Source organism: Pleurodeles waltl, chromosome 1_2, assembly GCF_031143425.1.
Source record: "Pleurodeles waltl isolate 20211129_DDA chromosome 1_2, aPleWal1.hap1.20221129, whole genome shotgun sequence".
NCBI lineage: Eukaryota > Metazoa > Chordata > Amphibia > Caudata > Salamandridae > Pleurodeles > Pleurodeles waltl.
Genome location: NC_090437.1, coordinates 1326063611 through 1326091410, shown reverse-complemented (window position 1 = coordinate 1326091410; position 27800 = coordinate 1326063611). Strand labels below are relative to the sequence as shown.

Sequence of the window (27800 nt, the reverse complement as noted above, 5' to 3'; positions counted from 1 at the left end):
CAGCGCCTTAGTGTTTCACCAAGGTGGTCAAATCCATGGTTGCTCACCTGCAAGAGAAAGGGATTGCATGATCATATATCTCAACGATGTGCTGATCATGGCACAAACCCCAAAATTGGTTCTGCTATACCTCCAGATTACTCTCCCTCTTCTGCAGGACCTAGGATTTATTGTCAACAAGAGCAAATTGATTTTTTGCCCATCCCGAATCATAGAGTTCCTGGGGTTTGTAATCAATTTGGAGACATCCCAGCTGTTACTTCCTAAGAACAAACTTTGGGACATCAAGAAGGAACTGTAATCAGCCCTGTCTCACGCCTCATTGTCACTGAGAATGATTGCTTGCAAGTGGGCCTCTTAACCTCCTCAATACAGGTGATATTCCCAGGTCCCCTACACTACGAGCCTTTCAGAGGCTAAAGATTCATCATCTGCTGAAGGACCTTGCCTATTCCTATATACAGTTCACATCCAGAGGTGATAATAGAGTCCAACGCCAGTCGGTGGGGTTGGGAAGCTCGTTGTGGGAATATCTAAATGGGAGGGAGATGGTCCCAGATTACACATCAATTGCTTGGAATTGTTAGGGGGGTAATTTGCCATCAAGACCCTATCTCCCATCCACTTGTTGCATTCTGCTCAGAATGGACAGTATATCGGCGGATCCATACATCAACAAGCTTGGGGGGACCAGATCGTCCTTTCTTGTTGAGATAGCTAAGGATTTCTGGCATTATTGCCTGACCCAGAAACTTTCAGTCATAGCGGAATACATCCTGGGACAATCCAATGTGGTGGCAGACTGGAACTTGAGGTACCTGGAGGACCACAGAGAATGTAAGCTCCTTCCACAGATATTCCAGTTGATCCAGAATGTGTGGAGATATTGCAAAAGAGACCTGTTAGCTTCCAGACGGAATTGTCAGTTGGACGAGTTCTTCAGTTGGAGGCTGGATCCACTAGCAAGGATTGGTCGCAAGATTTGAATTACGCCCCCCCTGTTCTTCATGATACCCAGGGTGGTGACCCAGATCAAGAGACAAGTAGTGGAAGTGGTGTTGGTCACCCCGGTCTGGAAGGCGCAACCTTGGTTTCCTCTTCTCCTGGAACGAGCGTGCGACACTCCCCTGCTCCTTCCGTGGTCGCATGAGATGTTCTTGGGGTCCCACAGGGAGTTGCATCCTCTGGTAGTATCTGGACAATTGTCTCTGATGGCCTGAAGGTTTGATGTAACAGTGGCATTTGCCAGGCATTTCGGAGGCAGCTTCAAGCTTCATTAGTAGGGCCTGAGCCCCTTCCCATCAAAAAAGATACTCCTCGGCATGGAGATCTTGACAGAGTTGGTGCTTGGAAAGGCACATGGATCCCGTGGCAGTGGATGTCTCTGAAATAGTACATTTCCGGTCTCAAAAGGCATCAGAAGGTCTTTCTTACAGGTCAGCAAACAACTTTCGATCCACTATTTCAGCGAGACATGCACAAGTCAATAATAACCCAGTAGAAATGCATCCTGTCATTTGCAAACTTCTTAAAGGCATACGAGTGTCTAATCCTTCCAAACTGAGATATACCTTTTTGTGGAATGTCAACCTGGTTCTCAATTTATTTGAGAGATGGCCTGACAATGTGCATTTGACTAGGAGGCAGTTGTCTGCCAAGTTAGCCTTGTTATTATGTCTCACTTCCTGTAGACGGACTTCGGCTGTGGAAGTTCTGGAGCTTATGGGTATAGAGTTTATGCCTGAAGGTGTTTCTTTTAATATCACAAAAAGAATGAAAACATTTGTCAAGATGTATTGGTTATTATGCATTTCCATTCAATGTCAAATTGTGTGTGGTTAATTGTTTGGAAGCATATGAAGAGTGTACTAAAGCACTGAGGGCTGCTATTGAGTTCTCTGCAAAAGCCTTTCAGGCCTGTCTCTGTGGAGACCAATGCCAGGTGGTTAAGAGTGGTAATGGTCGAAGCAGGCTTTGATGTTAAACAATTTGGGGCTCATTCAGTTCGGGAAGCAATGGCGTTCAGTGTCAAAGTTTAAACAGATTAATTATAAACCTGTAGGTGTTCAAACAGCTTTAAAGGACACACAGGCGAAGATTATCACACCCAGGTATTTAAATTAGTACTATACGAATATGGCATATTTGAAATTTGATTTATGTATTGCATATTTTCCCACCCGTTTGATTCAAAAGTGATAAATCTGAGATTATCATCATTTATTTTTCCATGCAAGGGACAGATCAGAAAGTGGAATGAAGAAGACGTTTACGTTATGTAGTTGGCGCTTCACATATATCTCGCTGGTTGAATTATGGTTCATGCATGGAGCAACCCTGCTGGAATTATTCTGGAGTCAGTTTGTTTCCTGCGTTAATCATTCCAAGAAGATCTCAGACAAGCAAAGAAAGAGAATTTCAAGATGGTGTTTAGATCATCAATGGGGCTTAATGTGTTGTGATTGGTGTACATATTGGACTAAGCATGTTGAGATATGTAGTTGATGTTTTCTGTTTTTTGATTGGCTGCTGTATTTTGAGTAGTAAAGAAAAAGAAGCATAACCTTTGCCTACGTGTCCTTAATAGAATTGAAAATTTTTGGTGCGAATGCTAGCAAGTGTTTCACTCTCTCCACAGTTGCCCAATCCTCAGGGATTTTACAGTGCACACACATTCATAAATAGTTACCATTGCTCCCACTGGCGGATTCAGCTCGAGCGTCCCCTCCTGGGACACGGATGTTGGCATAAAGGCCCTCAGAATTGTCGCGTGCCTCTGAAAGGGAGGAAGAAAGTGAAAGTGAGAAGGAGGCGTCCGCGCATGTCTGTCTCTGTCACATCTCCACCTCATGGTGGCCTGGCCTGGCCTTTAGGGACCAGGCCTGAAGGCAACAGCAATGCCTTTTGTTCAGGACCCATGCAAAAATGCATTGTTTGATGTTATTTACCATTTGTTTAGTATTATGCACTTCAAATGCTTCAAATATTCCCTGCTCCTTATGTCTATCAGGTCACATGATAGTGAATTGGCTGCTATAACTTTTTTGATGCCAAACACGTAAATGTTTGTTTGCTCTTCATCTCTGTATCCACCCGCCTAGTCACAAAGGGTCTTATTTATGGGTTTTTTGTGCATGGCAGCGCCACAAGCCATCCTGTGGCACTGCCCTACACCAAAGTAATAAGGCAAGAATGCACCATATTTATGCAATACAGTACATTCCTGTCCTGTCCCCCTGCACTGACCCTGTTTTGGCTACCAGCGCCAACGGAAGCACCCTTGCACCACGGTACAAGGGTGCCTGGGCTGCATGCAACATTGTGTTTGTGCATGAAGGGACAGCTTCCTGCACTTAACAATCCTGAGAGATGTTTTCCTCTTTCTGTGTGTCCTGCAGAATGCAGCACTCATGGAGAGAAGAAAATGCAAGGAGAAATAAAATTATTTTCCCCATTCCGTCTCACCTCAGGAGGCGTAAGGTTTTGGCACTTCCTCAGGCTTATGTGATTAAATAAATCTGGGTCAGCATCACAAGTCACGGGTGTTGCGTCGGAAAACCCACTGCAACGCCCATTGAATGCCTCCCCGGCACAGAGTAAGGCAATGCAGCGACTTGTGCTGCCTTGTCTTACTCCATATCTATGAGGCCACTCAAGCCACGCAAAGTGGCTTTGCGTGGCCTCATAGATATGGTTCAGAAGTTTGCACCACCAGAACATCATAAAAAGTGACACTCCGGTGGTGTGCAAGCCTCTCATAAATAGGCCCCACAGACTTAATCAGGAGACAGGTGTCTATCTATCTATCTATCTATCTATCTATCTATCTATCTATCTATCTATCTATCTATCTATCTATCTATCTATCTATCTATCTATCTATCTATCTATCTATCTATCTATCTATCTATCTATCTGTCTATCGATCCATCTATCTATCTATCTATCTATCTATCTATCTATCTATCTATCTATCTATCTATCTATCTATCTATCTATCTATTTGCCCTTCTGTGTGCTTATTTATCTACCCTTCTTTCTCTCTGTGTACTTATTTATTTTCAGTCATAGTCAAGCTCTCAGTTAGCCCTACCTCGAGTTAAAGATTTTATGCAATAATAACAAACCAGTTCATCACTGGGGTCCACTCAGCCCCGTAAAATGCTTTAAATTTCATGCACCTTTAAGATCACTAAACTCTTTGGACTCTTTCTGCATTATTGTAGGAGGTTGGCCTTCTATGTAGTGTGTAAAACTAGGCACACTGTGCAGGGGGTCCAGGCAACTACACTTTGGTTCCCTGAGGCAAAAACTAGATCACCTAGTCGTTTAATTTTTCAGGTAGCTTGGTCAAGCAGTTTGGCTGATCTTGGAGAAGTGCAAAGCATTTGTTGTACTCACAGTATCACTTGTGCACCACACACACTCAAAGGAATAACTCAAGACCAATTTTAAAAAATACTTTAGCTTTTTATATACATTTTAAGACCAAGATCGTTAAGATTGGTTAAATACTTTTTAAGATAAGATTTTCTGAACTTTTAATAAATGCATTCTTTCAGGGCATAATTATGCACCATAGGAATCAATAGGCAGTCACTTTCATAAATGTATATACAATCGTACAGTTGTTTTAGCAAGTTCAGCTTTTGCAGGTTGGTCAAGGTCATCGGTGGGCATGCTGTGCCAGCAGGAGAAATTCAAGTGGCTCCTGGTGCCAGAGCAGTGTTGGAATATCTCTTGGAGCTGTTGCAGGACCACTGTGACGGACCACTTGGAAAAGGTCTTCAGTTGCAAAGTTAAAGATGGTGCCTTGGTGTCCCCTTGTGGTGTCAAGGTTGCAAGGGGTGCGGGACCCTGAGGACACAGCTGGTTCCTCATTGCAGAATGCTGGGCGGCTGGTGCAGAGCGAGTTGGTGATCCAAGAGCTGTGTGCAACGGAGTCCTTTGGAGCTGGAGGTGAGTCTCTTTGAGGGCTGCTTACAGGACAACGGGGCGCTCTGGTGGGAGGTCCAGGGTGTTCCTGAAGCCCTTTGACAGGGGCTTCCTCCTGGTCTGGTTTCAGCTCTGGGGGAGCTCCTTCTCTTATTGTCTGATGCCAGCTGACCAGTACTCAGGGTATTAACACAACTCAGCCACTGGAAGGCACAGTGACCCCAAACTTGGCACACTTACAGGGCTTGTCCTGGTGGTTGCTGGTGTGTTGGTGGGTCTGGCTGTGACTTCTGGTTCGGGATATATAGGCCAGTCAGTGAAGTGACCCTCACTGGGTTGCTGGTTCTTTGTTGGTTGCAGAATGGTACGTCCACTCTGGAGGGAGATCTTGGGCGATTGTTGAAGCCTGGAGGTTCTCTGGGTTTCTTGAGGTCAGTCCAGTGTCCAGCTCCTCCACAGCAGTGATTTTCAGGTCCTGGGTGCAGCAGGTAGGGTTGGCACCTTTTTCTTGTGCAGCAGGACCACAGATCTCACGCCTTGGTTCTTCTTTGAGCTGGTCTTTTTTGTCCTTTTGAATCTGCAATCTTGGCCTAGGGGTGTCCACTAAATACTGAATTTAGTGGGCATTTTAGGGGGAAGCTGGTAGTGTCCAATGGGACACTTACCTTTGTGTGGCTACACCCACTATAATGACCACTTCTTGTGGGAACGGTCACAACCCTAAACCTAATTGGCTGCTGTCTCTCCATTCAAGATGGAGGAAAATGAAAATTAGGGTCCACCTCACAGGCAACACCTTGGGGGTGCTACATGCCAGATGAGGCCACTCCTCCTAGCCTTTGTTAGGTTTCCTGTCTTTGCTCCTGCCAAAAGTGAGTATTTGCAAAGGGGTATGCCAGCTGCTGCTAGCAGCAGGCATTGGGGGTTAAATTTCAAGGGCTGCAAGTCCTTTGAAGCTCACTGCCAGGACAGTGAACGTTCCTGAGGGAAGGGGGTGTTAGCTTCTCCCCACAGGAAGGGCATAGTCTTACAAACCGGAGAGGCAGGGCTCTCCCCCAAGGTTTGTATATTGGGTGTCTGGAGTTGGCAGCTGGATAGGACCAGTCAGCAACCATGCCAGGATTGTTAGCTTTTGCAGGGGGCACCTCTAAGGTGACCCCTGGGTACAATTAGGGATAGATCCAAGGCTGGCACTATTTTGAATTTATCATTCTGAGTTGCTTGATACCAAAGAACTCAGGGTTCAGAGTAGCTGGGAAACTCGTATGTACCAGTGTCCAGCACATATATTAAAATGGCTGCTCTGTTCACCCACTATGTCCCAGGTTTGGCAAGGACACAGTGGGGACATATTGCTCGTGCAGCTATGCCCTCACATATAATATGGAGCACCCTGCCATAGGGCTATAAGGTCTGCAAGGGGGGTGTCTTAGCCATACAAAATGCAGTGTATGGTGGACAGGGCACACAGGCAGTGTGCCATGTTGAGTTTGTGTTTTAGGTTTGCACCAGGGCACTCAGCCTTCAATGGCAGTGCTGGGTGCATCTGGATGCATCGACCTAGAGGGTAGCACAATCACTGCTGGTGCCCTCAGGGGCCTACCCATAGTACCCCAATCCCTGGGGACATAGGTATCCACTCACTGGGGACTTATAGAGGTAGTTAAGGATGCATCCAATTGTGCCATTGCATCACAACAGACTTAGGGAAAGAGCTCTGACCCAGGGAACCTAATTAGCAGGGGCCCTGGGCACTACAATTTCTAGGACACATCAACATCAGGCAAAAAGTGGGGGATAATCATGTCAACAATAGGCCCTCTCTCACAATTATGCTCCCTAACTTCAATATGTACAGAGAGGGGGGCATTCGACTTCATTGCCAGATGCCAAAATCTGGAAATCTCTTTGCTTAAGCCTTTGTATCACAGTCACTCGTACACTTTTTGGTAAAAACGTGAAACCCTGGGTATTTACCAAAAAAAATTAGATCTTTAGCACCTTGAACCTCATTGTGATCATTAGCAGTGCTTAATAAATCATAATCTGAAAGTACCCATATCTCGGGCCCTCAGGCTGGCTTTTCTGTAATCAGAGTTCCTTGTTTGTGTTGGCTCAGAGCTTGGGCTGTCACTCTTGCTTTAGTGGGTCCCATTGTTGCTCCCGGGTCATACCCTTCTATAAGCTTCATGGTGACTTGACAATGCCACTGGGTTTTAGCTTCTGGTTCCCATTCCTTGTGCCTGAGATTCTTCCCATCCACTTGAGCTATGTATCCCAGTCCTTGTCCTCAGCATTGCTGCTGCTGTGGCGTGATATATGTCCTTGTTTGGGTTGCCAGAATGGGGGGTAGGTGGGAGTTGGATTGCAACCCAGGGCAGGTGTCCGTGCACTTTGCAGGGTATATCCAAGGAGGCAAACACTGGGTCCCCTTCCTATTTGCGATTCGCAGTCCCGTTTAGCGAGTTGGTAACCCACCACCAGGTTACCGACTCGCAAATTGGGAATAGGGCATCGCGATGTGGGTTTTGCGAGTCGCAAACAGCGAAAGTCGCTGTTTGCGAGGCATAAAACCCTTGCTACATCTGCCCCTTTATTTCTTCTTGTTTTTTCCTCTTTCTACAAATGCGGTCTGCAACTGACATAGAAAGAGGAAAAAGCCTCTAAGGATTGTTTTATGCAGGATGGTGCAAGGGTGCCTGCCTTGGCACTAGGCTGCACTATGTGTGCCAGCACGGGAAAAGTGCAGGAATGAGCCTTGTCTTAGAATAAATGACATATTCCTGTCCATCTCTATGTGATGCAGTGGAACAAGTTGTCTTGCCGCATTACACTGCGTCACATTTTCATAAATCTGTCACCCAAGTGTTTTGTTTTTCTACAAGAAGCACCAACCACAACTTGGATCACATCTCGGGAAAGAGGCAATTTAACTTTTTATTATTTAGTGCCGCACAAGGGGTGGGGGGAGATAGGACAGCGGAATAATTTATCAGCTCTGTATTTTCATAATTTGTCGGAGTTTGGTATGTGCATGTGAAAACTGGAGCCGTGCTTCCACTAGTGTTTACAAGGAACTAAATATAGGCAGAGGCAAATATCTTACTGTACATTGTCTCTGGGAGGTGGTGTTTGAATTTTGTTCAGCTGGTGTATTAGAAACTATCATGAAAGGTATGGAGTTAAGTAATTTATGTATGTTAGACGTTATTAATCTTTCTTTCTTCTCACCAGTTTGGCTGCCTCCCTCACTTTGCAAACCCCCATACAGCCCCATTCCCCAACTCACCTATCGACCTGTCTGTTTCTGTCACACACAAACTCACTACCTGGCCCGAACAATTACAAATCAATCTATCTATCTATCTATCTATCTATCTATCTATCTATCTATCTATCTATCTATCTATCTATCTATCTATCTATCTATCTATCTATCTATCTATCTATCTATCTATCTATCTATCTATCTATCCGTACGTCTGTCTGTCTGTCTGTCTGTCTGTCTGTCTGTCTGTCTGTCTGTCTGTCTGTCTGTCTGTCTATCTATCTATCTATCTATCTATCTATCTATCTCTCTATCCGTCTGTCTATCTATCTATCTATCTATCTATCTATCTCTCTATCCGTCTGTCTATCTATCTATCTATCTATCTATCTATCTATCTATCTATCTATCTATCTATCTATCTATCTATCTATCTATCTATCTATCTATCTATCGTCCCTTCTGTGGGCCTATCTATCTACCCTTCTTTCTCTCTGTCTACTTATCTATTTTCAGTCATAGCCAAGCTCCCAGTTAGCCCTCCCTCAAGTGCACTCATTCTGTGAGGCGGTGATCCAGTGTGAGGCAGCCGCTGGTGAAGTCAAATCGTTCACAGTGGCAAAGATTGCAAGATGTTGGTGTTGGCATCTATGTGGTCCACCAGAGTGGTGCATTTGGTTCTCCAGATCATGTGGTGGTAGTGTGTAAGTGCAAATTTGAATGTGCTCCTGTCTGGGTTGTCATGGCTCATTCTCTATTTGCACCTCAGTTGCTCGCAGTGGCATTTCATTAATCTGAGTACCAGATGGCCTGGGGTCTAGATGTGGTTGTATTGCTGGGTTTGAGAGGCCATAGGAGTCCACACAGGAGGTGATCCAACTCCACAGTCGATCTTCTATTGCATTAAATGTACGCCAAAATATTGCACCATAAAATTATAATCATTGTGTAGAATGTTTTAATTAGGCGAAGTGAATGCAAACAGTCGGTGATCATAATGAGTGTGAAATGGGGAAAATGTGGCACGAAGAAGGGAAACGTGGGTACAAAATGTAGTCAAGCAACAATATCTAAACTGGGGCAAAGATAAAGAGTGTAAATCTTGTTGCCATCTTTTAGACGGGTTTTCACCTGTTTTGTAAAGCCAGGATTTGTAAAGCGCAGCAAATCACCTGTGAGGGTCTCAAGGTGCTGAATACATTGGATTGTAAATAAAGCCATAATATACTGACTGGTCTGTCTGTCTGTCCGTCTATTTAGTTATGTGTCTCTTTAGCTGTCTGTCATAAGTTTTATAGAGCAGAGCTTTCACCCCATAAGGAGATCCCTTGATGTGTTCAGAAAAAATGGTACACGCAGGACGAGCAAAATCCAACGAAGTAAGACATCAAAGCGCCCATTCAATGTAGAGAAAACAAGCAGCTCCCTTCATCCATTCCAGCATCACTAAGCATTGCCCGCAATAAGTATTCTAGGATGCTTCCTTGTTTACAGTGTTTAATTTGTAAATAAAAACGTGCCGTGTCCAAAGCCCTCCTCCTAAACACGCGGCTGCTGCAATTAATGTGGGAGCACGGAATACTGAGGCAGTGTAATCCTGACGCCCTCTCGGGCCTCTTCAATCCATTTACAGCCACTTCCTGCCCTTCAGCTCACGTTTTCAGCTTTCTGCTTTCTGCTTTCTCCCATTGTGACGCTTTTTCGTTATTTCCTTCCTCCGTCTTTCCCATATGTGTCTTTTGCTCATAGTAAATGCTTGAGGCAGAAGAATAAGCGCCGGTCCTCAAAATTAAGTGCTGGTGCTCCGCACCGGAAACAACAAGCACAAATTAAGCACTGCTTGTTTAATGACTTAAGCTTGGGTTGAGGCTTGTCGTGACCTCATTCCCCGGATGGCCCCTTTAAGGAGGAAGGTGAAAGCGGTGCATCCTCAGAGGTTCATGTGTGGGTACAGGCAGCAGCGGATTTCAACATCTGGTGCCAAAGATTTCCTTCCCCATTTAGGTTTCCTGCTCTGGGGACCATAAATAGATTCTTATTCTCAAAACAACAACTGGTGAAAGTGAATGAGATGACACGAGTGAGACAGAGAGACTTCAAAAACGCCAGCAATCCCTTCCTGCCCCAGTGCCAGCCTTTACCACCACAGTCATGTGGGGACAAGAGGGAAAGGAACAGACCCACCGAGGAGCTTTCGGCTGAGGGAGATGTGGGACGTGTGGACCCATGGATATGTCGTGACCAGTATCACCCTCTTGAACCTGCTGTTACACTCAGCCCTCATTCAGAGACGGGCGTGGCAGCGGCAAGCAATGGCAGTCGGTAAGCCTGAGCTTGGCAAACCAGTACAGTGGCTCACTTAAAAAAAAAAAAAGATTTTATTGCACGTAATTGTCAGAAGTAGATGAATACAAGCAGCCATATGAATGTGGTGGCCACACGCCTGCAACAAAACTGTCGAGAAATAAAAAACGAGGCAAACCATATAATTTCATCAATACAGGAGTTTTCAGCCAGATACTTAGAGCAACTTTAAAAACCCTTTTTATTAAAAAAATTCAGATATTCAAATATGGTTCTTATTGGCACATGGAAAATCTACTCATGGCTTTGAACTATTTTAACTTGTAAACTTAGGGCCTTATTACGACCCTGACGGAGGGGTTTTCTCCATCACAAATGTGACGGATATCCAGTCAGTCGTATTATGATCCCGTTTTATTCAATGCAGATCATAATAGGGCAGACGGGATATCCGTCAGATTTGTGATGGAGGAAACCCCTCCTCCCAGGTGGTAATCAGTCCCTTAGTTTGTAGAGTACGCGGGTGATGAAAAATGAAAAAAGATAAGGGAAAGAAAAAAACTTTAGTACTTGTCCATCAGCCCTGGTACTGATAGAAGAGCACTTCTTTTTTGGCGGATGCTCACATGTGATGAGGTACGCAGCTTCTCAGGGTGTAAAAGAGCCAATGGCTGAAGAGGGCTAACCCTCAGCCCCCTGCTGCTTGCTGTGGTTTGCAGAGCGAACTGTGAATCACAGCTGAACGGACCAATTGATGAAGAGGGCGGCCCTAAAGCTTCTCTACAGCTGTGTATGTTTTTAATTTATTCGTTATTTAGTACATGAGGCTGGCGAGAAAGCTAAAGTGGTCTACAGGACAAAGCTAAAAACACTAAGCACTCATTTAAATTAATTTGAATTAAGTACCTACTGAGCTCACTCTGGTTTTGTGCTCATTTTTTGGTATACAAATCAAATGGCGAACGTAAGAATAGTGATAATGTGTGCAAACGGGGCGCAAATACTGATTGCACTTGTGATACTACATTTCACCAGATAATTTAAATCTTACAAAAAACAAACTCTGCACTCCACTTAGCAGCTGTTGCATGCGTTTTGCTAAGCGAGAAGCTTTAGGAATTAAAAAGGGCTCGGAGCCCCGTCCACGTCACGTCAGTGTCTTTCATTGGTTCGTGGGCTTGCCTGTTAGAATCTGCTTGATTTCATTAGTGGAAGGCACGCATACGTCATGCCTTTTCCGGTGGTTAGTCCTCCTCGAGCGCATCGTCCAAGTAAAGAAAACATACGAGGCTCGCTGTTTTCCGTCCTGTTCGTGGACTACTTTTTCTCTACTTTCGCAGCGCGATGTCGCTTGCCAGAAGTCGAGCGCTTTGCATAATATCGACCCTGTTACACAGTTAATTGCACTTTTGCCGATAGGTTTCATTACGAGTGAAAAGTCCGGTTAGGAGTTTAAAACGCTATTAGCTCTAACACGAGCACACACGAGACACGTTGCATTGCAAATGCTTGTTTGCCATGCAACCATTGGATCTGGGAGGGGTCCCCGTTTGCATGCTTGCACTAGGACCCATTGCACCTTTGGCAGACTACTGCCCCCGTCGGCAGATTTAAGATTTCTTGGTGATCTGCTTCTTTTTGGCAAAGTCTACATCAGGCGTTGGCAGGGACCCCTACCTGTGACGTCACTGAGGTCCGTGTGTTTTATTAGTACACGGGGGCCTCAATGCTCCCGGGTCCATCTTGTAGCACATGGTGCCTCAATGATGGGCGTGGCTAATCGCTTTGTGCATTGAAGGTCCATGATCGTTTAAGATGAATGAGTGTTAGGTTGTCTCTCCCTGTCTGTAATATGGTACCTTGCGCTTTACAATAAACAGGAGTATCTAGGCTATTAGCGCCAGTCCCTCAAATTGTACCTTATGCTTCAGAATGAAGGAGTGACTCGTTACCTGCATCTTTCAGTCACAATGTAGATTATGGTTCAGAATGAATGATAAACTCATAACCTGGCTACATTATGCTTCAGAATGAATGAATGAATGAGTAACATATAAGCTGCACTTGCCCATCATAGGGTACATTATGCTTCAGAATAAATGATTAACACGTTACCTGCGCCTGTCTCTCACCTGGTACATTGGACTTTGAAGGAGCAACTTATAACCTAGTTCTTTCTAACACAATGTACATTATGCTTCAGAATGAATGAGAAACGCATAACCTGGGTACATTATGCTTCAGAATGAATGAGGAACGCATAACCTGGGTACATTATGCTTCAGAAGGACGGAGTCACTCGTTACCTGTGCCTTTCCATCACAGGGCACATTATGCTTCAGAATGTACTAGTATCTCGTTACTGGGTACATAATGCTTCAGAATGAATGAGTAACTTGTTACCTGCACATGTCCTTCAGAAGGCACATTATGCTACAATAGTAATGAGCAACTCGTTACCTGCACCTGTCCGTCACAGGGCACACTATGATTTAGAATGAATGAGTAACCCGTTGCCTGCACCTGTCCGTCGCCCTGCACAGTATGCTTCAGAATGAATGAGTACATTATATAGTGCACCTGTCAGTGAGAAGGCACATAATGCTACAGTAGTAATGGGTACCCGTTACCTGCACCTGTCTGTCAGAAGGAACATTTTACTTCAGAAAGAATGAGTAACCTGTTACCTGCACCTGTCCTTCAGAAGGCACATTATGCTACAGTAGTAATGAGTAACCCGTTACCTGCACCTGTCCGTCACAGGGCACACTATGATTTAGAATGAATGAGTAACCCGTTGCCTGCACCTGTCCGTCACCCTGCACAGTATGCTTCAGAATGAATGAGTACATTATATAGTGCACCTGTCAGTGAGAAAGCACATAATGCTACAGTAGTAATGGGTACCCGTTACCTGCTCCTGTCTGTCAGAAGGAACATTTTACTTCAGAAAGAATGAGTAAACTGTTACCTGCACCTGTCCTTCAGAAGGCACATTATGCTACAGTAGTAATGAGTAACCCGTTGCCTGCACCTGTCCGTCACGGGGCACACTATGATTCAGAATGAATGAGTAACCCGTTGCCTGTACCTGTCTGTCACCCTGCACAGTATGCTTCAGAATGAATGAGTACATTATATAGTGCACCTGTCCGTCAGAAGGCACATAATGCTACAGTAGTAATGAGTACCTGTTACCTGTGCCTGTCCGTCACAGGGCACACTATGATTCAGAATGAATGAGTAACCCCTTGCCTTCACCTGTCCGTCAGAAGGCACATATGCTACAGTAGGAATGAGTACCCGATACCTCTGCCTGTCCATCACAGGGCACACAGTGCTTCAGGATGAATGAGTAACCCATTGCCTGCACCTGTCCGTCACAGGGCACACAGTGCTTCTGGATGAATGAGTAACCCGTTGCCTGCACCTGTCCGTCACGGGGCACACAGTGCTTCAGGATGAATGAGTACCCGTTGCCTGCGCCTGTCTGTCACAGGGCACACAGTGCTTCAGGGTGAATGAGTAACCCCTTGCCTTCACCTGTCCGTCAGAAGGCACATATGCTACAGTAGTAATGAGTACCCGTTACCTCTGCCTGTCCATCACAGGGTACACAGTGCTTCAGGATGAATGAGTAACCCGTTACCTGTGCCTGTCCATCACAGGGCACACAGTGCTTCAGGATGAATGAGTACCCGTTGCCTGCACCTGTCCGTCCCAGGGCACACAGTGCTTCAGGGTGAATGAGTAACCCCTTGCCTTCACCTGTCCGTCAGAAGGCACATATGCTACAGTAGTAATGAGTACCTGTTACCTGTGCCTGTCCATCACAGGGCACACAGTGCTTCAGGATGAATGAGTATCCCGTTGCCTGCACCTGTCCGTCACAGGGCACACAGTGCTTCAGGATGAATGAGTAACCCGTTGCCTGCACCTGTCAGTCAGAAGGCACATTATGCTACAGTAGTAATGAGTACCCGTTACCTCTGCCTGTCCATCACAGGGCACACAGTGCTTCAGGATGAATGAGTAACCCGTTGCTTGCACCTGTCCGTCACGGGGCACACAGTGCTTCAGGATGAATGAGTACCCGTTGCCTGCGCCTGTCTGTCACAGGGCACACAGTGCTTCAGGGTGAATGAGTAACCCCTTGCCTTCACCTGTCCGTCAGAAGGCACATATGCTACAGTAGTAATGAGTACCCGTTACCTCTGCCTGTCCATCACAGGGTACACAGTGCTTCAGGATGAATTAGTAACCCGTTACCTGTGCCTGTCCATCACAGGGCACACAGTGCTTCAGGATGAATGAGTACCCGTTGCCTGCACCTGTCTGTCCCAGGGCACACAGTACTTCAGGGTGAATGAGTAACCCCTTGCCTTCACCTGTCCGTCAGAAGGCACATATGCTACAGTAGTAATGAGTACCCGTTACCTGTGCCTGTCCATCACAGGGCACACAGTGCTTCAGGATGAATGAGTATCCCGTTGCCTGCACCTGTCCGTCACAGGTCACACAGTGCTTCAGGATGAATGAGTAACCCGTTGCCTGCACCTGTCAGTCAGAAGGCACATTATGCTACAATAGTAATGAGTACCCGTTACCTCTGCCTGTCCATCACAGGGCACACAGTGCTTCAGGATGAATGAGTAACCCGTTGCTTGCACCTGTCCGTCACAGGGCACACAGTGCTTCAGGATGAATGAGTAACCCGTTGCCTGCACCTGTCCGTCACGGGGCACACAGTGCTTCAGGATGAATGACTAACCCGTTGCCTGCATCTGTCTGTGAGAAGACACATTATTCTACTGTAGTAATGAGTACCCATACCTGTGCCTCTCCTTCAGAGGGCATATTATGCTACAGTAGTAATGAGTACCCGTTACCTGTGCCTGTCTGTCACTGGGCACAGTATGCTTCAGAATGAATGAGTAACACGTTGCCTGCACCTGTTCGTCAGAAGGCACATTATGCTACTGTAGTAATGAGTACCCGTTACCTGCAGCTGTCTGTCACAGGGCACACAGTGCTTCAGGGTGAATGACTAACCCCTTGCCTTCACCTGTCCGTCAGAAGGCACATATGCTACAGTAGTAATGAGTGCCCGTTACCTGTGCCTGTCCATCACAGGGCACACAGTGCTTCAGGATGAATGAGTAACCCGTTGCCTGCACCTGTCTGTCACGGGGCACACAGTGCTTCAGGATGAATGAGTAACCCGTTGCCTGCATCTGTCTGTGAGAAGGCACATTATCCTACAGTAGTAATGAGTACCCGTTACCAGTGCCTCTCCGTCAGAGGGCATATTATGCAACAGTAGTAATGAGTACCTGTTTCCTGTGCCTGTCTGTCACTGGGCACAGTATGCTTCAGAATGAATGAGTACATTGTATAGTGCACGTGTCTGTCACGGGGCACATTATGCTACAGTAGTAATGAATACCTGTTACTGCACCTGTCTGTCACTGGGCACATTATGCTACAGTAGTAATGAATACCTGTTACTGCACCTGTCCGTCACTTGGCACATTATGCTACAGTAGTAATGAGTTCCCGTTACCTGTGCCTGTCTGACACTGGGCACAGTATGCTTCAGAATGAATGAGTAACCCGTTGCCTGCACCTGTCCGTCAGAAGGCACATTATTCTACTGTAGTAAAGAGTACCCGTTGCCTGCAGCTGTCTGTCACAGGGCACACAGTGCTTCAGGGTGAATGAGTAACGCCTTGCCTTCACCTGTCCATCAGAAGGCACATTTCTACAGTAGTAATGAGTAACCCGTTGCCTGCACCTGTCCGTCACAGGGCACACAGTGCTTCAGGATGAATGAGTAACCCGTTGCCTGCACCTGTCCGTCACGGGCCACACAGTGCTTCAGGATGAATGAGTATCCCGTTGCCTGCATCTGTCTGTGAGAAGGCACATTATTCTACAGTAGTAATGAGTACCCGTTACCTGTGCCTCTCCTTCAGAGGGCATATTATGCTACAGTAGTAATGAGTACCCGTTACCTGTGCCTGTCTGTCACTGGGCACAGTATGCTTCAGAATGAATGAGTACATTATATAGTGCACCTGTCCGTCACGGGCACATTATGCTACAGTAGTAATGAGTACCCGTTACCTGTGCCTGTCCGTCACGGGGCACAGCATACTCCAGAATGAATGAGTACATTATATAGTGCACGTGTCTGTCACGGGGCACATTATGCTACAGTAGTAACGAATACCTGTTACTGCACCTGTCCGTCACTGGGCACATTATGCTACAGTAGTAATGAATACCTGTTACTGCACCTGTCCATCACTGTGCACATTATGCTACAGTAGTAATGAGTTCCCGTTACCTGTGCCTGTCTGTCACTGGGCACAGTATGCTTCAGGATGAATGAGTACATTATATAGTGCACCTGTCCGTCACGGGGCACATTATGCTACAGTAGTAATGAGTACCCATTACCTGTGCCTGTCCTTCACAGGGCACAGTATATTTCAGAATGAATTAGTACATTACATGCATGCGTCTGTCACGGGGCGCATTATGCTTCAGTAGTAATGAATACCTGTTACTGCACCTGTCCGTTCACGGGGCACATTATGCTACAGTAGTAATGAATACCTGTTACCTGCACCTGTTCGTCACTGGGCACACTATACTACAGTAGTAATGAGTTCCCGTTACCTGTGCCTTTCCGTCACGGGGCACAGTATATTTCAGAATGAATGAGTAGATTATATACTGCACCTGTCTGTCACGGGCACAGTATGCTACAGTAGTAATGAGTACCGTTACCTGTGCCATGCTGGCGGTGCTTGGCCATCGCTGGATTTTTCACAAACTTCACGTCAGCATATGTCACAGCTCCATCCATCACTCAACACGCTGAATTTAGCTTAGTTAGAGTATGTTCACTTGGAGGGAAGGAAATTAAACTGAAATTTGTTTTAGCTGCTGAAAGCGAAGTTGAGCCCTGTTTAAGGAAGTGCAACTGAGCAGGTGGGGCCACTCAAGCACACATGGAAATACCCGGCTGTGATGGCTGTCAGCAGTAAATGCAAAGCAGAGGGCCTGAGTGATGCATATCTCAGACCATTCCTGCTAACAAAGTGAAGGTGTTCTACAGAAATACTTACACTGACTTCACAAAACCAGATAGAGTCAGTGGGCTTGATTCAGAAAAGTTAACTTAGACCTGAAGTTTAACTTTAGACCTGAAATTTAAGCATAGACTTGAAGTCTAACTGTAGACCTGAAGTCCAAGTTTAGACCTCAGCTCTAATCTCAGGGTCATATTTGCAAGCCCCTAGTGCCTCCTTCCACAGCCCTAGCATCATTTTTTTAACTATAAGACTGCGTCAAAGAGGCCTTTTCACCACTCCAGGTTTACAAAGTGGTGCAATGCATGCATTGCACCACTTTGTAACCCCTTACACCTCATTATGCCTACATAATGCATGAAAGGGAGGGGGGGCATTCCCCCGTTAGGAGTCCCAGAAAAATGGTGCAGTAAAATTTATGAGATTTTTCCCGTAGTTTTTAATGCCTACCCTAGGCTGGCGTTAAAGTGATGCTCCCATTGTTTCCAATGGGCCTCCCCACGCATTACTTGACTAGCGCCATCATTTTGGTGTTAGCTGACCAATGCGCCACAATAGCGTAAAAAATGTTGACGCTATTGTGTTTACATGCGCCATGGTGCTCTGTATTGTAAATATGGCACAACCATGGTGTCGTTAGTGGGTACAGTGGTGTGCAAGAAAAGTGGCACATCAAACTGATGTGCCACTTTCTTGTAAATATGCCCCTTAGACTTCTGCTCTAAATTAAGACTTCAGGCCTAAAGTTAGACTTCAGGTCTAAACTTAACCTTTAGGTCTACAGGTAGACTTTAGATCTAAACTTACACTTCAGGTCAAAACTTAAACTTCAGGTCTAAGTTTACCTTTGTGAAACCGGCCCAATGTACACAGATGTGGAGATCAGAATAGTAAATCAACCCTCCCCTAAATATGCTTGCCTTGCTAACATTCTGGCAGGCAATATATGTGCAGATCCTTATCACAGAACTTGATATTTTGAAACCTGACCCATAGCTTTGTTGTCCTAGATTTCAAACTCATGGATGTAATCAGCCTGGTGCTAATTGGGAGAAATAGGTAAGCAGCCAGTGGGTGTGGCCTGGCACACAGAGGGAGGGGGCGAGAGAGGAGGGGGCACATGTAGGGGCAAATGGTACTTTTCTAATCATGTTTGAAAACTACCTATAACACAAATACAAAGCATAGATTGTTTATTCTGCCCCAGTGGTTTATTTATTGACAAGGATACCCTTCTATTAGGTAGTAAATGTGCTCCAAAGCCTACCGCAAAGCATACCACTCATCAATTTTAAGACCCTTGAATGGGGGAATTACCTGGGGTTCAAGTCATTGCACCTGATAGTCATCTCCAAGCCCCAAGTAGTTAAGGAGTATAAACCTAGGGAGTACGTGGCATCTTTTTGCCAGAGCTCCTGTCACCCTCTTTTCAAAATGATCAAAGTGCTTTTACACTTAAGCCCTCCTTCTGAGTGGCCTGGTTTCCTCTGCAATAATTATTCCACACTTTGGGGAATATTTACAATAAAGTGGTGCAGGGCAGTTTAGTAAGTGGCCTTGCTGTCCTGCCCTGCACCACTGGAAAAGGGCAGAGATGCACCATAGTTACAAAATAGAGTGCATTTCCGTTCTCTCCACCTGCGCTGGCACCCTTCTGGCTGCCTAGAGCCAACGCAGGCACCCTTGCACCCTGGTGCAAGGATGCGTGTATTGCATGCTGCATTGTTTTTTTGTGCGGGAAGGGTCACCTTCCTGCACAAAAGCAATCTATGGAGGTGTTTTCTTTTTTCTATATCTGCTGCAGAATATAACACACAAAGAAAGAGGAAAAAAACAAGGAGAATTAGAGATATTTCTCCTCATTACACCTCCCCTGGGGACTCTTACGGTTTTGATACATTCCCAGGTTTACAGAGCCCTGAAAATCCGGGAATGCATCATAACTCACGGTTGTTTTGTGGGAAAACCCACCACAGCGCCCATCAATTGTCTCCCTGACACAGAGTAAGGCAATGCAGAACTTGCGTTGCATTGCCTTACACCATATATCTATGAGGCCATGAAAAGCCACAGTGGATTTGCGTGTATTATCATTTCCTTGGCATTTTCAACCAGTATCAGCAGGTTTTACTCACCACATTGCACCTTCGAGGTGCAGATTTTATGACACTTAGGATCTGATTTAAGAAAAGTGGTGCTGCGCCCAGTACAGCGCCACTTTTCTTGCGCCCCTTAGTGCCCCCCTAATGCCATCATGCGTGCGCTGTATCTAAGATATGGCACATCATGGCGGTAGTTATGGAACTAGCGTCAAAAATGTTGATGTTAGTTCAGAGCTTTGCAGGTTTCGCGTCAAAAATGTTAACGCTGATCCTGCAAAGCCCTGAGGCCCATTGTAAACAATGGTGTGTCTCCTTTTAATGCCTGCTCTGAGCAGGCATTAAAAGTGCTGAAAACAATTATGCAAATAAATCTCTCAGATTTCTTTGCACCATTTTTTCGCCCCCCTCCCCAAGGGGGGAATGCCACCTTTGCATAGTGTTGCGTAAAGGGTTGCGCCACTTTGTAAATTTGACACTGAAATTTGTCCTCGTGGGGCACATTTGCGTAAAAAAAAAATGATGCTAATGTGGCGCAAGAAGGTGCTAGGGGCTCTTAAATATGCCCCTTAGAATTTGCAAGATGTCATAATATATGTACAGCTCATAATGCCAAAGTGTGCAGAAACAGAGGTTGAAACTTTGCTGTGAGATCCCCCATTACTGCTCCGGAGGACTTCGAAATGTAATTTGTAAGTCCCAAATTTTCTGGAGAAGCTCCTCTTGGTCACTTCCATGCCTCCCTGGACCTCAAGGGCAGCAGTTAGGAGTCAGAACTCACTCCCGAAGAGGCCACCAACAAGGTCCAGTCCAGATTTGATTCATATTGGTACTTTCACTTCAATGAAAAGGCTTCTTGCAGCTTTTGTGTCCCAGTAGCCACACAGGATGTCAGTCTGCTGGCCTTTGGAGTCCTCTTCTTTGTCCTGGCACAAGGCGAAGCAGTTCCAGGCTTCCAGGGCTCCTTTCAGGTCACGGACACCAGGTCCAGTCCTCTTCTGATCTTCCACAGGTCCCCAGAAAATGTTCTGTGGGGGTCCTTGAGATGCCACATTTATGGTTTGCTATAGCCAGTGGGTGGGGCTTATGCCTGGACATGCCCTTATCGAAGGGGAAGAGATTCCTGGGATAACCCTCACCACTTTTGCAGCACATCTAGTTTGATGTTTTTTGCAAATGATCCCACGTTGCACCATTCAATGTGAAATCCAAGATGGAACAGGGTTTCTGCCCTTGGAGGGAGTGTGTGTGCAGTGAGAGGTGTATTTAGAGAAATGAGTAGTCCTCTCCCCTGTGCCCACTCAAAACACTATTTCTGGAGGTAGCTGCCCTCCCTCGGGATGCTGGCTAGTATGGACCTTCGGGACAAAGGTTTTCTCTTTTTCCAGTCTTCCCTTACACTTAACCATGAATGGTCAGGCTTCACTTTTGTCCCTCTAAAGGTAATGAAATTACGGGGCCCAACCCAACTGCCCTTAATGAGCTAATATGGACCACATGCTCTGCAATCAGTCCATTTTGGCACCAAGTCTAAGACGTTGTTCTGCTCTGGAAGCCATTTTCATAAATCAGGCACTGGCTGGGCACCTGCTAGCAGGTTAATTAAAATTAGTATTTAGAAGGCTCTTACCACAGCATAGGTAAAAGATTGGACCTTTAATAGATACTAAACCCAGACCTTGAATGACCATGATAACTGTTTCCCATCAGAAATTACAGATTAATGTTTATAATCTGTACTTTGACATTTTCTAGGGTCCACCTACATCCCTACCAGTGAAAATAGCTTTTGGCGTCTAGTGACTGTAGGAACATGGCAACTTTAATTTCACACATTTCAATTTCAAATATCAAGCACCCTATGTTGTGGGAGGTAAGATGTACTTAGGGGTGACATTAATATTTAAAAGTAAGGTTACCTGGCTGTCAAAAAGAGTTATTTTGAAGGTTTGACATCAGGGGTTTAGGCTGCTGCAGTCAGGCCACATATGATAGGCCTGAGGCCCTGAATTACAGGCCAACACTCTAGATCAGTGGTTCCCAACCTGTGGTCCGGGGACCCATGGGGGTCTGCAAAGCCTTCTCAGGGGGTCCGCGAGAGCCTAGAAAATTAAAAAATATTAACACAATTTTGACTCATTTGGTCCCCAGCTTCCAGTAATGACTCAGGTGGGGTCCCCGGATTTTAATGATGATTCAGTGGGGGTCCCTGGGTTTCATTAATGTTAAAGTGGGGGTCCACAGAAATCAAAAGGTTGGGAACCACTGCTCTAGATGGCAGAATAGGTGTTGCAGTCGACAGGTGAAATTTAACTTCCAAGCCGTGGGTGCAGTATATACACCATATTGTAGGGACGAACAGGCAAACTAAATTTGTCAAGTAGAGACAAGACCATTTTAATCATGTTTAAAATGCAGAACAGGCACTTTATGCCTGTTCAAAATGGATAAAGTGCACAGAGTTCAAAAGACAGTAAAAATAATTTCAAGAAAAAGGCAACACATTTGGGTGACCATGCAGAAAGGCAGATTTGCTACAAAAACCCTTTCTATAACACACTCATCATGTAAAGGAAGCAGAACTTAACAATACTGTGCTACAATAACTTCACCTAAAGGTGGGTAGTGACCAAAATAAGCCAAATTGATAAAGCTGTCTACTCTTACTAATTCTGTGGTTGTGCCTTTCTCCACTGACAGTCTAATTAACCCCTTCGCTGTCAGGCCTTTCCCCCCTCCTGTGCCAGGCCTTTTTTTGCCTATTTGGAACAGTTCTCGCTTAGGCCCTCATAACCTTTTGTCCACATAAGCTACCCACTCCAAATTTGCGTCCTTTTTTTCCAACATCCTAGGGATTCCAGAGGTACCCAGACTTTGTGGGTTCCCCTGAAGGAGGCCAAGAAATTAGCCAAAATACAGTGAAAATTTCGTTTTTTTCATAAAAATGGGAAAAGGGGGCTGCAGAAGAAGGCTTGTGGTTTTTTCCCTGACAATGGCATCAACAAAGGGTTTATGGTGCTAAAATCACCAGCTTCCCAGCTTTCAGAAACAGGCAGAATTGAATCAGAAAACCCATTTTTTCAACACAATTGTGGCATTTTACTGGGACATACCCCATTTTTACGTTTTTTTTTACTTTCAGCCTCTTTCCAGTCAGTGACAGAAATGGGTGTGAAACCAATGCTGGATCCCAGAAACCTAAACATTTCTGAAAAGGAGACACAATTCTGAATTCAGCAAGGGGTAATTCGTGTAGATCCTACAAGGGTTTCCTACAGAAAATAACAACTGAAAAAAATAATATTGAAATTGAGGTGAAAAAAACAGCAATTTTTCTCTACATTTTTTCCGTAACTTTTTCCTGCAAGGTCAGATTTTTTAAAGCAATATACCGTTACGTATGCTGGACTCTTCTGGTTGCGGGGATATATAGGGCTTGTAGGTTCATCAAGAACCCTAGGTACCCAGAGCCAATAAATGAGCTGCACCCTGCAGTGGGTTTTCATTCTATACCGGGTATACAGCAATTCATTTGCTGAAATATAAAGAGTGAAAAATAGCTATCAAGAAAACCTTTGTATTTCCAAAATGGGCACAAGATAAGGTGTTGAGCAGCAGTGGTTATTTGCACATCTCTGAATTTCAGGATGCCCATACTAGCATGTGAATTACAGGGCATTTCTCAAATAGACGTCTTTTTTACACACTCTCTTATATTTGGAAGGAAAAAATGTAGAGAAAGACAAGGGGAAATAACACTTGTTTTGCTATTCTATGTTCCCCCAAGTCTCCCGATAAAAATTATACATCACTTGTGTGGGTAGGCCTAGCGCCCGCACCAGGAAATGCCCCAAAACACAACGTGGACACATCCCATTTTTTGACAGAAAACAGAGGTGTTTTTTGCAAAGTGCCTACCTGTAGATTTTGGCCTCTAGCTCAGTCGGCACCTAGGGAAACCTACCAAACCTGTGCATTTTTGAAAACTAGAGACCTAGGGGAATCCAGGATGGGTTGACTTGTGGGGCTCTGACCAGGTTCTGTTACCCAGAATCCTTTGCAAACCTCAAAATGTAGCTAAAAAAAACACGTTTTCCTCACATTTCGGTGACAGAAAGTTCTGGAATCTGAGAGGAGCCACAAATTTCCTTCCACCCAGCGTTCCCCCAAGTCTCCCGATAAAAATGATACCTCACTTGTGTGGGTAGGCCTAGCACCCGCGACAAGAAATGCTCCAAAACACAACGTGGACAAATCCCATTTTTTGACAGAAAACAGAGGTGTTTTTTGCAAAGTGCCAACCTGTAGATTTTGGCCTCTAGCTCAGCCGGCACCTAGGGAAACCTACCAAACCCAGACATTTCTGAAAACTAGACACCCGAGGGAGTCAAGGGAGGTGTGACTTGCGTGGATCCCCCAATATTTTCTTACCCAGAATCCTCAGCAAACCGCAAATCTAGCTAAACAAAATCACATTTTTCCCACATTTCTGTGTGGGATCACTGCACCGGGACAAATGTCCTACCACCCAACGTTCCTATCAGTCTCCCGGTAAAAATGATACCTCACTTGTGTAGGTGGGCCAAGTGTTTGTGACAGGGAAGAGCCAAAAACACGTCGAAATTGAGGGGGAACCAAAGTGGGTCCAAAAGGGCAGTTTGCAAAAAACATTTTTAGGCTGACAAGTGCAGCAGAAATTTTTTCGGTATAGATTAGACAATGCTGGGTGGTAGGAATTTTGTGGATTACTGCAGATTCCGGAAGGTTCCATCACAAAAATATGGGCACAATTTGTGCTTTCCAGCAAAGTTGCAGATTTGCAGGGCATTGTGGGTAAGGAAATGGTGCGGGGTGCATGTGAAGCACACCACCCTGGAATCAACTAGATGTTTAGTTTTCAGATGTGTCTAGGTCTTGTGGATTTTTCTACATGGCAGCGTCCCAAAGTAAAAAAAAGTGCAGCCCTCCCCATTCCAAGTGGGACGATTTTGAGAGTTACCAAGCTCTCACGGCCCAAATGTAAAACAAAAACCAAAAATAATCAAATGTCTTCTTGCTTGCCATGGGATAAGATGTTTTACTGTGCGGGGGAGAGCTGAAAGACTGTTAGCCCCTTCAGTTCGGGTGGGGGCATAACCCGGCCCATACTGGTTGGTAGCCACCACCCCACTATTTTCTTTTATTTTTTTTTATTCCCTGGCATCTAGTAGGCTTTCTGTCCCCCCGGGGTGTGGATCGGGGGTAATTGCCCAATCTGCCCACTGGTGGGCAGAAGAACTTTGGCCCCATTTATTTGGGGTGCGAGTATGGCCATACCCCCAACCTCTTATTTTGAAAACAAAATCTTCCCTGGTCTCTGGTGGTAATAAATATTAGGCCAATCTGACCCCGGGGGGGGGCAGAAAATGCCTTGAAATAATTTGTCCCCCGAGGAGGAGCAGCCCTTGCCGAAGGGGCCGCTCCCCTTACTTGAAATAGCCCACCAAAAAAAAAATTCCCTGGTGTCTAGTAGTTTCTGACCACCCCCCCCCCCGGGGGGTCGCTCCCCAAACATACAAAAAAAAGAACATTTTCCCTGGTGTCTAGTGGATTTCTGCCCCATCTGCCTAATAAAAATAGGCCGATCTGGCAGAAATGGCCTAGAAAGTTTTTTGCCCCCAGGGGAGCGACCCTTGCCTAAGGGTTCGCTCCCCTCAAATAAAAAAAAAAAACAATCCCTGGTGTCTAGGTGGGTTTCTTCCCCCCCCCCCTCCCAGAGAGCGGCCCTTGCCCAAGGGGCCGCTCTCCTTATTTAGTAAATAATAAAACAAAAAAATCCCTGGTGTGTAGTGGCATTTCTGTTCTTTCGAAGCCTGGAAGGAGAAGAAGGGCCTTTCCTCTCCTTCCAGGCTTCTCTGACCCCCTCGACGTGATCGGAGGAGAAATGCTTTGCATTTCTCCTCCAATCGGCGCTGGAAGCTGAGCTTCCAGCACTGGAGGGAAGACCTCTGGTGAGGTCTGCAGCGCGAAAGCGCGCTGATGTCATCAGACGCCACAGGGGGTCATGGTGGGGTGGAAGGGGAAGCGATTCCCCTTCCATTCCTGCCTGGGGGAGGGGTGTGCCTGGCCAACGGGGGGAGCGCTAGCGCTCCCCCCGGGGGCCCATAGCAGGACGAGACCACCTCGTCCCAGGCACACAACCAGTTAAGGACCAGAGCGTATAGTGTGATTCAATATAATTCCTGAATCTACATAAGACATCATCTACTTTATTGTCTAACCTTGGATACAATTATACATCATGCATTGCAACTGCTGGAGAGTAAGAACGCTCTGACTGTAAACACCGCCTTCATAAGCTTGTCATTTAGAAGTCTGTGGTGTCAATCTTTCCAGTCCTTCCTGTCTGATCTGCAACAGTGAGTTGCGGAAGCTAGGTGGGATGGTGTAGCACCGCTGGTAACTGTAACAACAACAAGGTGATGGTTGGAATGCTTGAATTCATCTCAGCCACTGGCAATCACTCAGGCCACATCTCAATCCACTTTTTGTTTCCCACCATGTGACCCAGTTTGGAACCGGTCATGTGCAAATCAGTCTTGACCCTGCACCAATAGGAACAGTCCAGCCCGAACAGCCAAGCTAGTTCCTCGCTGAACCAGAATACACACAACTTAGGATCAGTTTCCCTCTTATTATGGGCTCATCAGCTAGGTATACCTTAATTTCATTGGCACAGTGAGAAAGGGCCATGTCAGGACATACCTGTTGCACTTATGGTGTCAACTGTAACAACAACAAGGTGATGGATGGAATGCTTGAATTATTCTCAGCAACGTGCAGTTGCTCAGGGCCACAACCGAAGCCATTGCTATTTTGCAAACCATGTCACCACAGTTTGGACCCAGTCATATGCAAATCAGTCTTGACTGTGCCCCAATGGGGACAGTCCAGCCCAAACTGCCAAGCCACGCCCTCTCTAAACTGAAATGCAAGCCACCTATGACCAATTTCACCCTTATTATGCGCTTATCAGCTGGGTTTAGCTTAAATCCATTGCACCAGTGAGTACGGGACCCACATCTGGGAATACCTGTCGCACATAAGGCATCAACTGTAGCAAGAAGATGATGGATAGAATGCCTAAATTAATCTCATTCACTGGCAATCGCTCAGGCTGAAACCCAATCGATTAGTTTTCGATCACTGCACCACCTCAGTTTAGATTCAGCCATATGTAAATCAGTCTTCACCAATGGAAACAGTCCACCCTGAACTGCCAAGCCAGGTCCTTTCTGAACCAGAATACAAGCAACCTAGGATGGGGTTTGCTTTTATTATCGGCTCATCAGCCAGGTAACACTGCACTAGGGACTCACAATGTCATGGGACACCAGAGGGACTGCGGTGAATTCAGGCCTGCTATATCAGTCGTGGTCATTGCACTCCGGCGGGGACCACGGCTTCGTTTGCAGGCGGCGTCCCAGGGTCAGGCAGCGGTATTTGTCCAGGCGTCATCCGGCGTTGGTACACTTGGTATTTCATAGTTTTCAACCAGCTTTCACTCCCAAGAGCCCAGAAAGTGGAAAAGGTACCACCTGGTGAGCTAGGGTCCACAGCAAGTAAACCCAGAGGCTGGTAGGAGAAGTCTGTGCTGTCCCTGAGACTTCTTAAAAGGAGGCAAGTTCAGTCCAAGCCCTTGAAGAAACTTCACAAGCAGGATACACAGCAAAGTCAAGTCTTAGTCCTCTCTAAGGCAGAAGCAGCAACTGCAGGTCAAACCAGCAACACACACACACCCAAAAGAGGCAGTGTAGGAGGCTGGCCTGGTTTGTAGTGGGTACCTAAGGTACTTACACCTTATACCAGGTCCAATTATCCCTTGTTAGTGAAGTGTAGGCAGTGTCTGGAAGCCAGGCTCTCTAGAGGTTGCTGTAGCTGAGCAGCCAAAGCTTATCTAGGAGACATGCGAAGCTCATGCAATACTACTATAGTCACACAATACTCACACACATGAAAGAAAATACTCAGTGTTACACAAACAAAATACTTTATTTTGGTGACACATATGCCAAAAATACCATAGAGACTATACTTCCTTAGGAGGTAAGTAAT

General features: G+C 45.8%; 2 protein-coding genes across 2 annotated transcripts in view; one reads left to right on the top strand and one right to left on the bottom strand.

The window, feature by feature from the left end:
- Nucleotides 1-17460, bottom strand: part of LOC138251518 (B-cell differentiation antigen CD72-like) — a 220133-nt gene extending 202673 nt beyond the window's left edge. Inside the window, exons 1-2 of the mRNA XM_069205656.1 lie at nucleotides 17303-17460; nucleotides 2690-2776 (exon numbers count right to left, since the gene is read on the bottom strand). Of these exons, the coding sequence (XP_069061757.1) occupies nucleotides 2690-2776; nucleotides 17303-17381 (166 nt within the window). The 5' untranslated portion in view covers nucleotides 17382-17460. The remainder of the gene's footprint in view (nucleotides 1-2689; nucleotides 2777-17302) is intronic.
- LOC138251534 (uncharacterized) overlaps nucleotides 10275-27800 on the top strand; it is a 68586-nt gene continuing 51060 nt past the window's right edge. Inside the window, exon 1 of the mRNA XM_069205657.1 lies at nucleotides 10275-10525. Within this exon, the coding sequence (XP_069061758.1) occupies nucleotides 10275-10525 (251 nt within the window). The remainder of the gene's footprint in view (nucleotides 10526-27800) is intronic.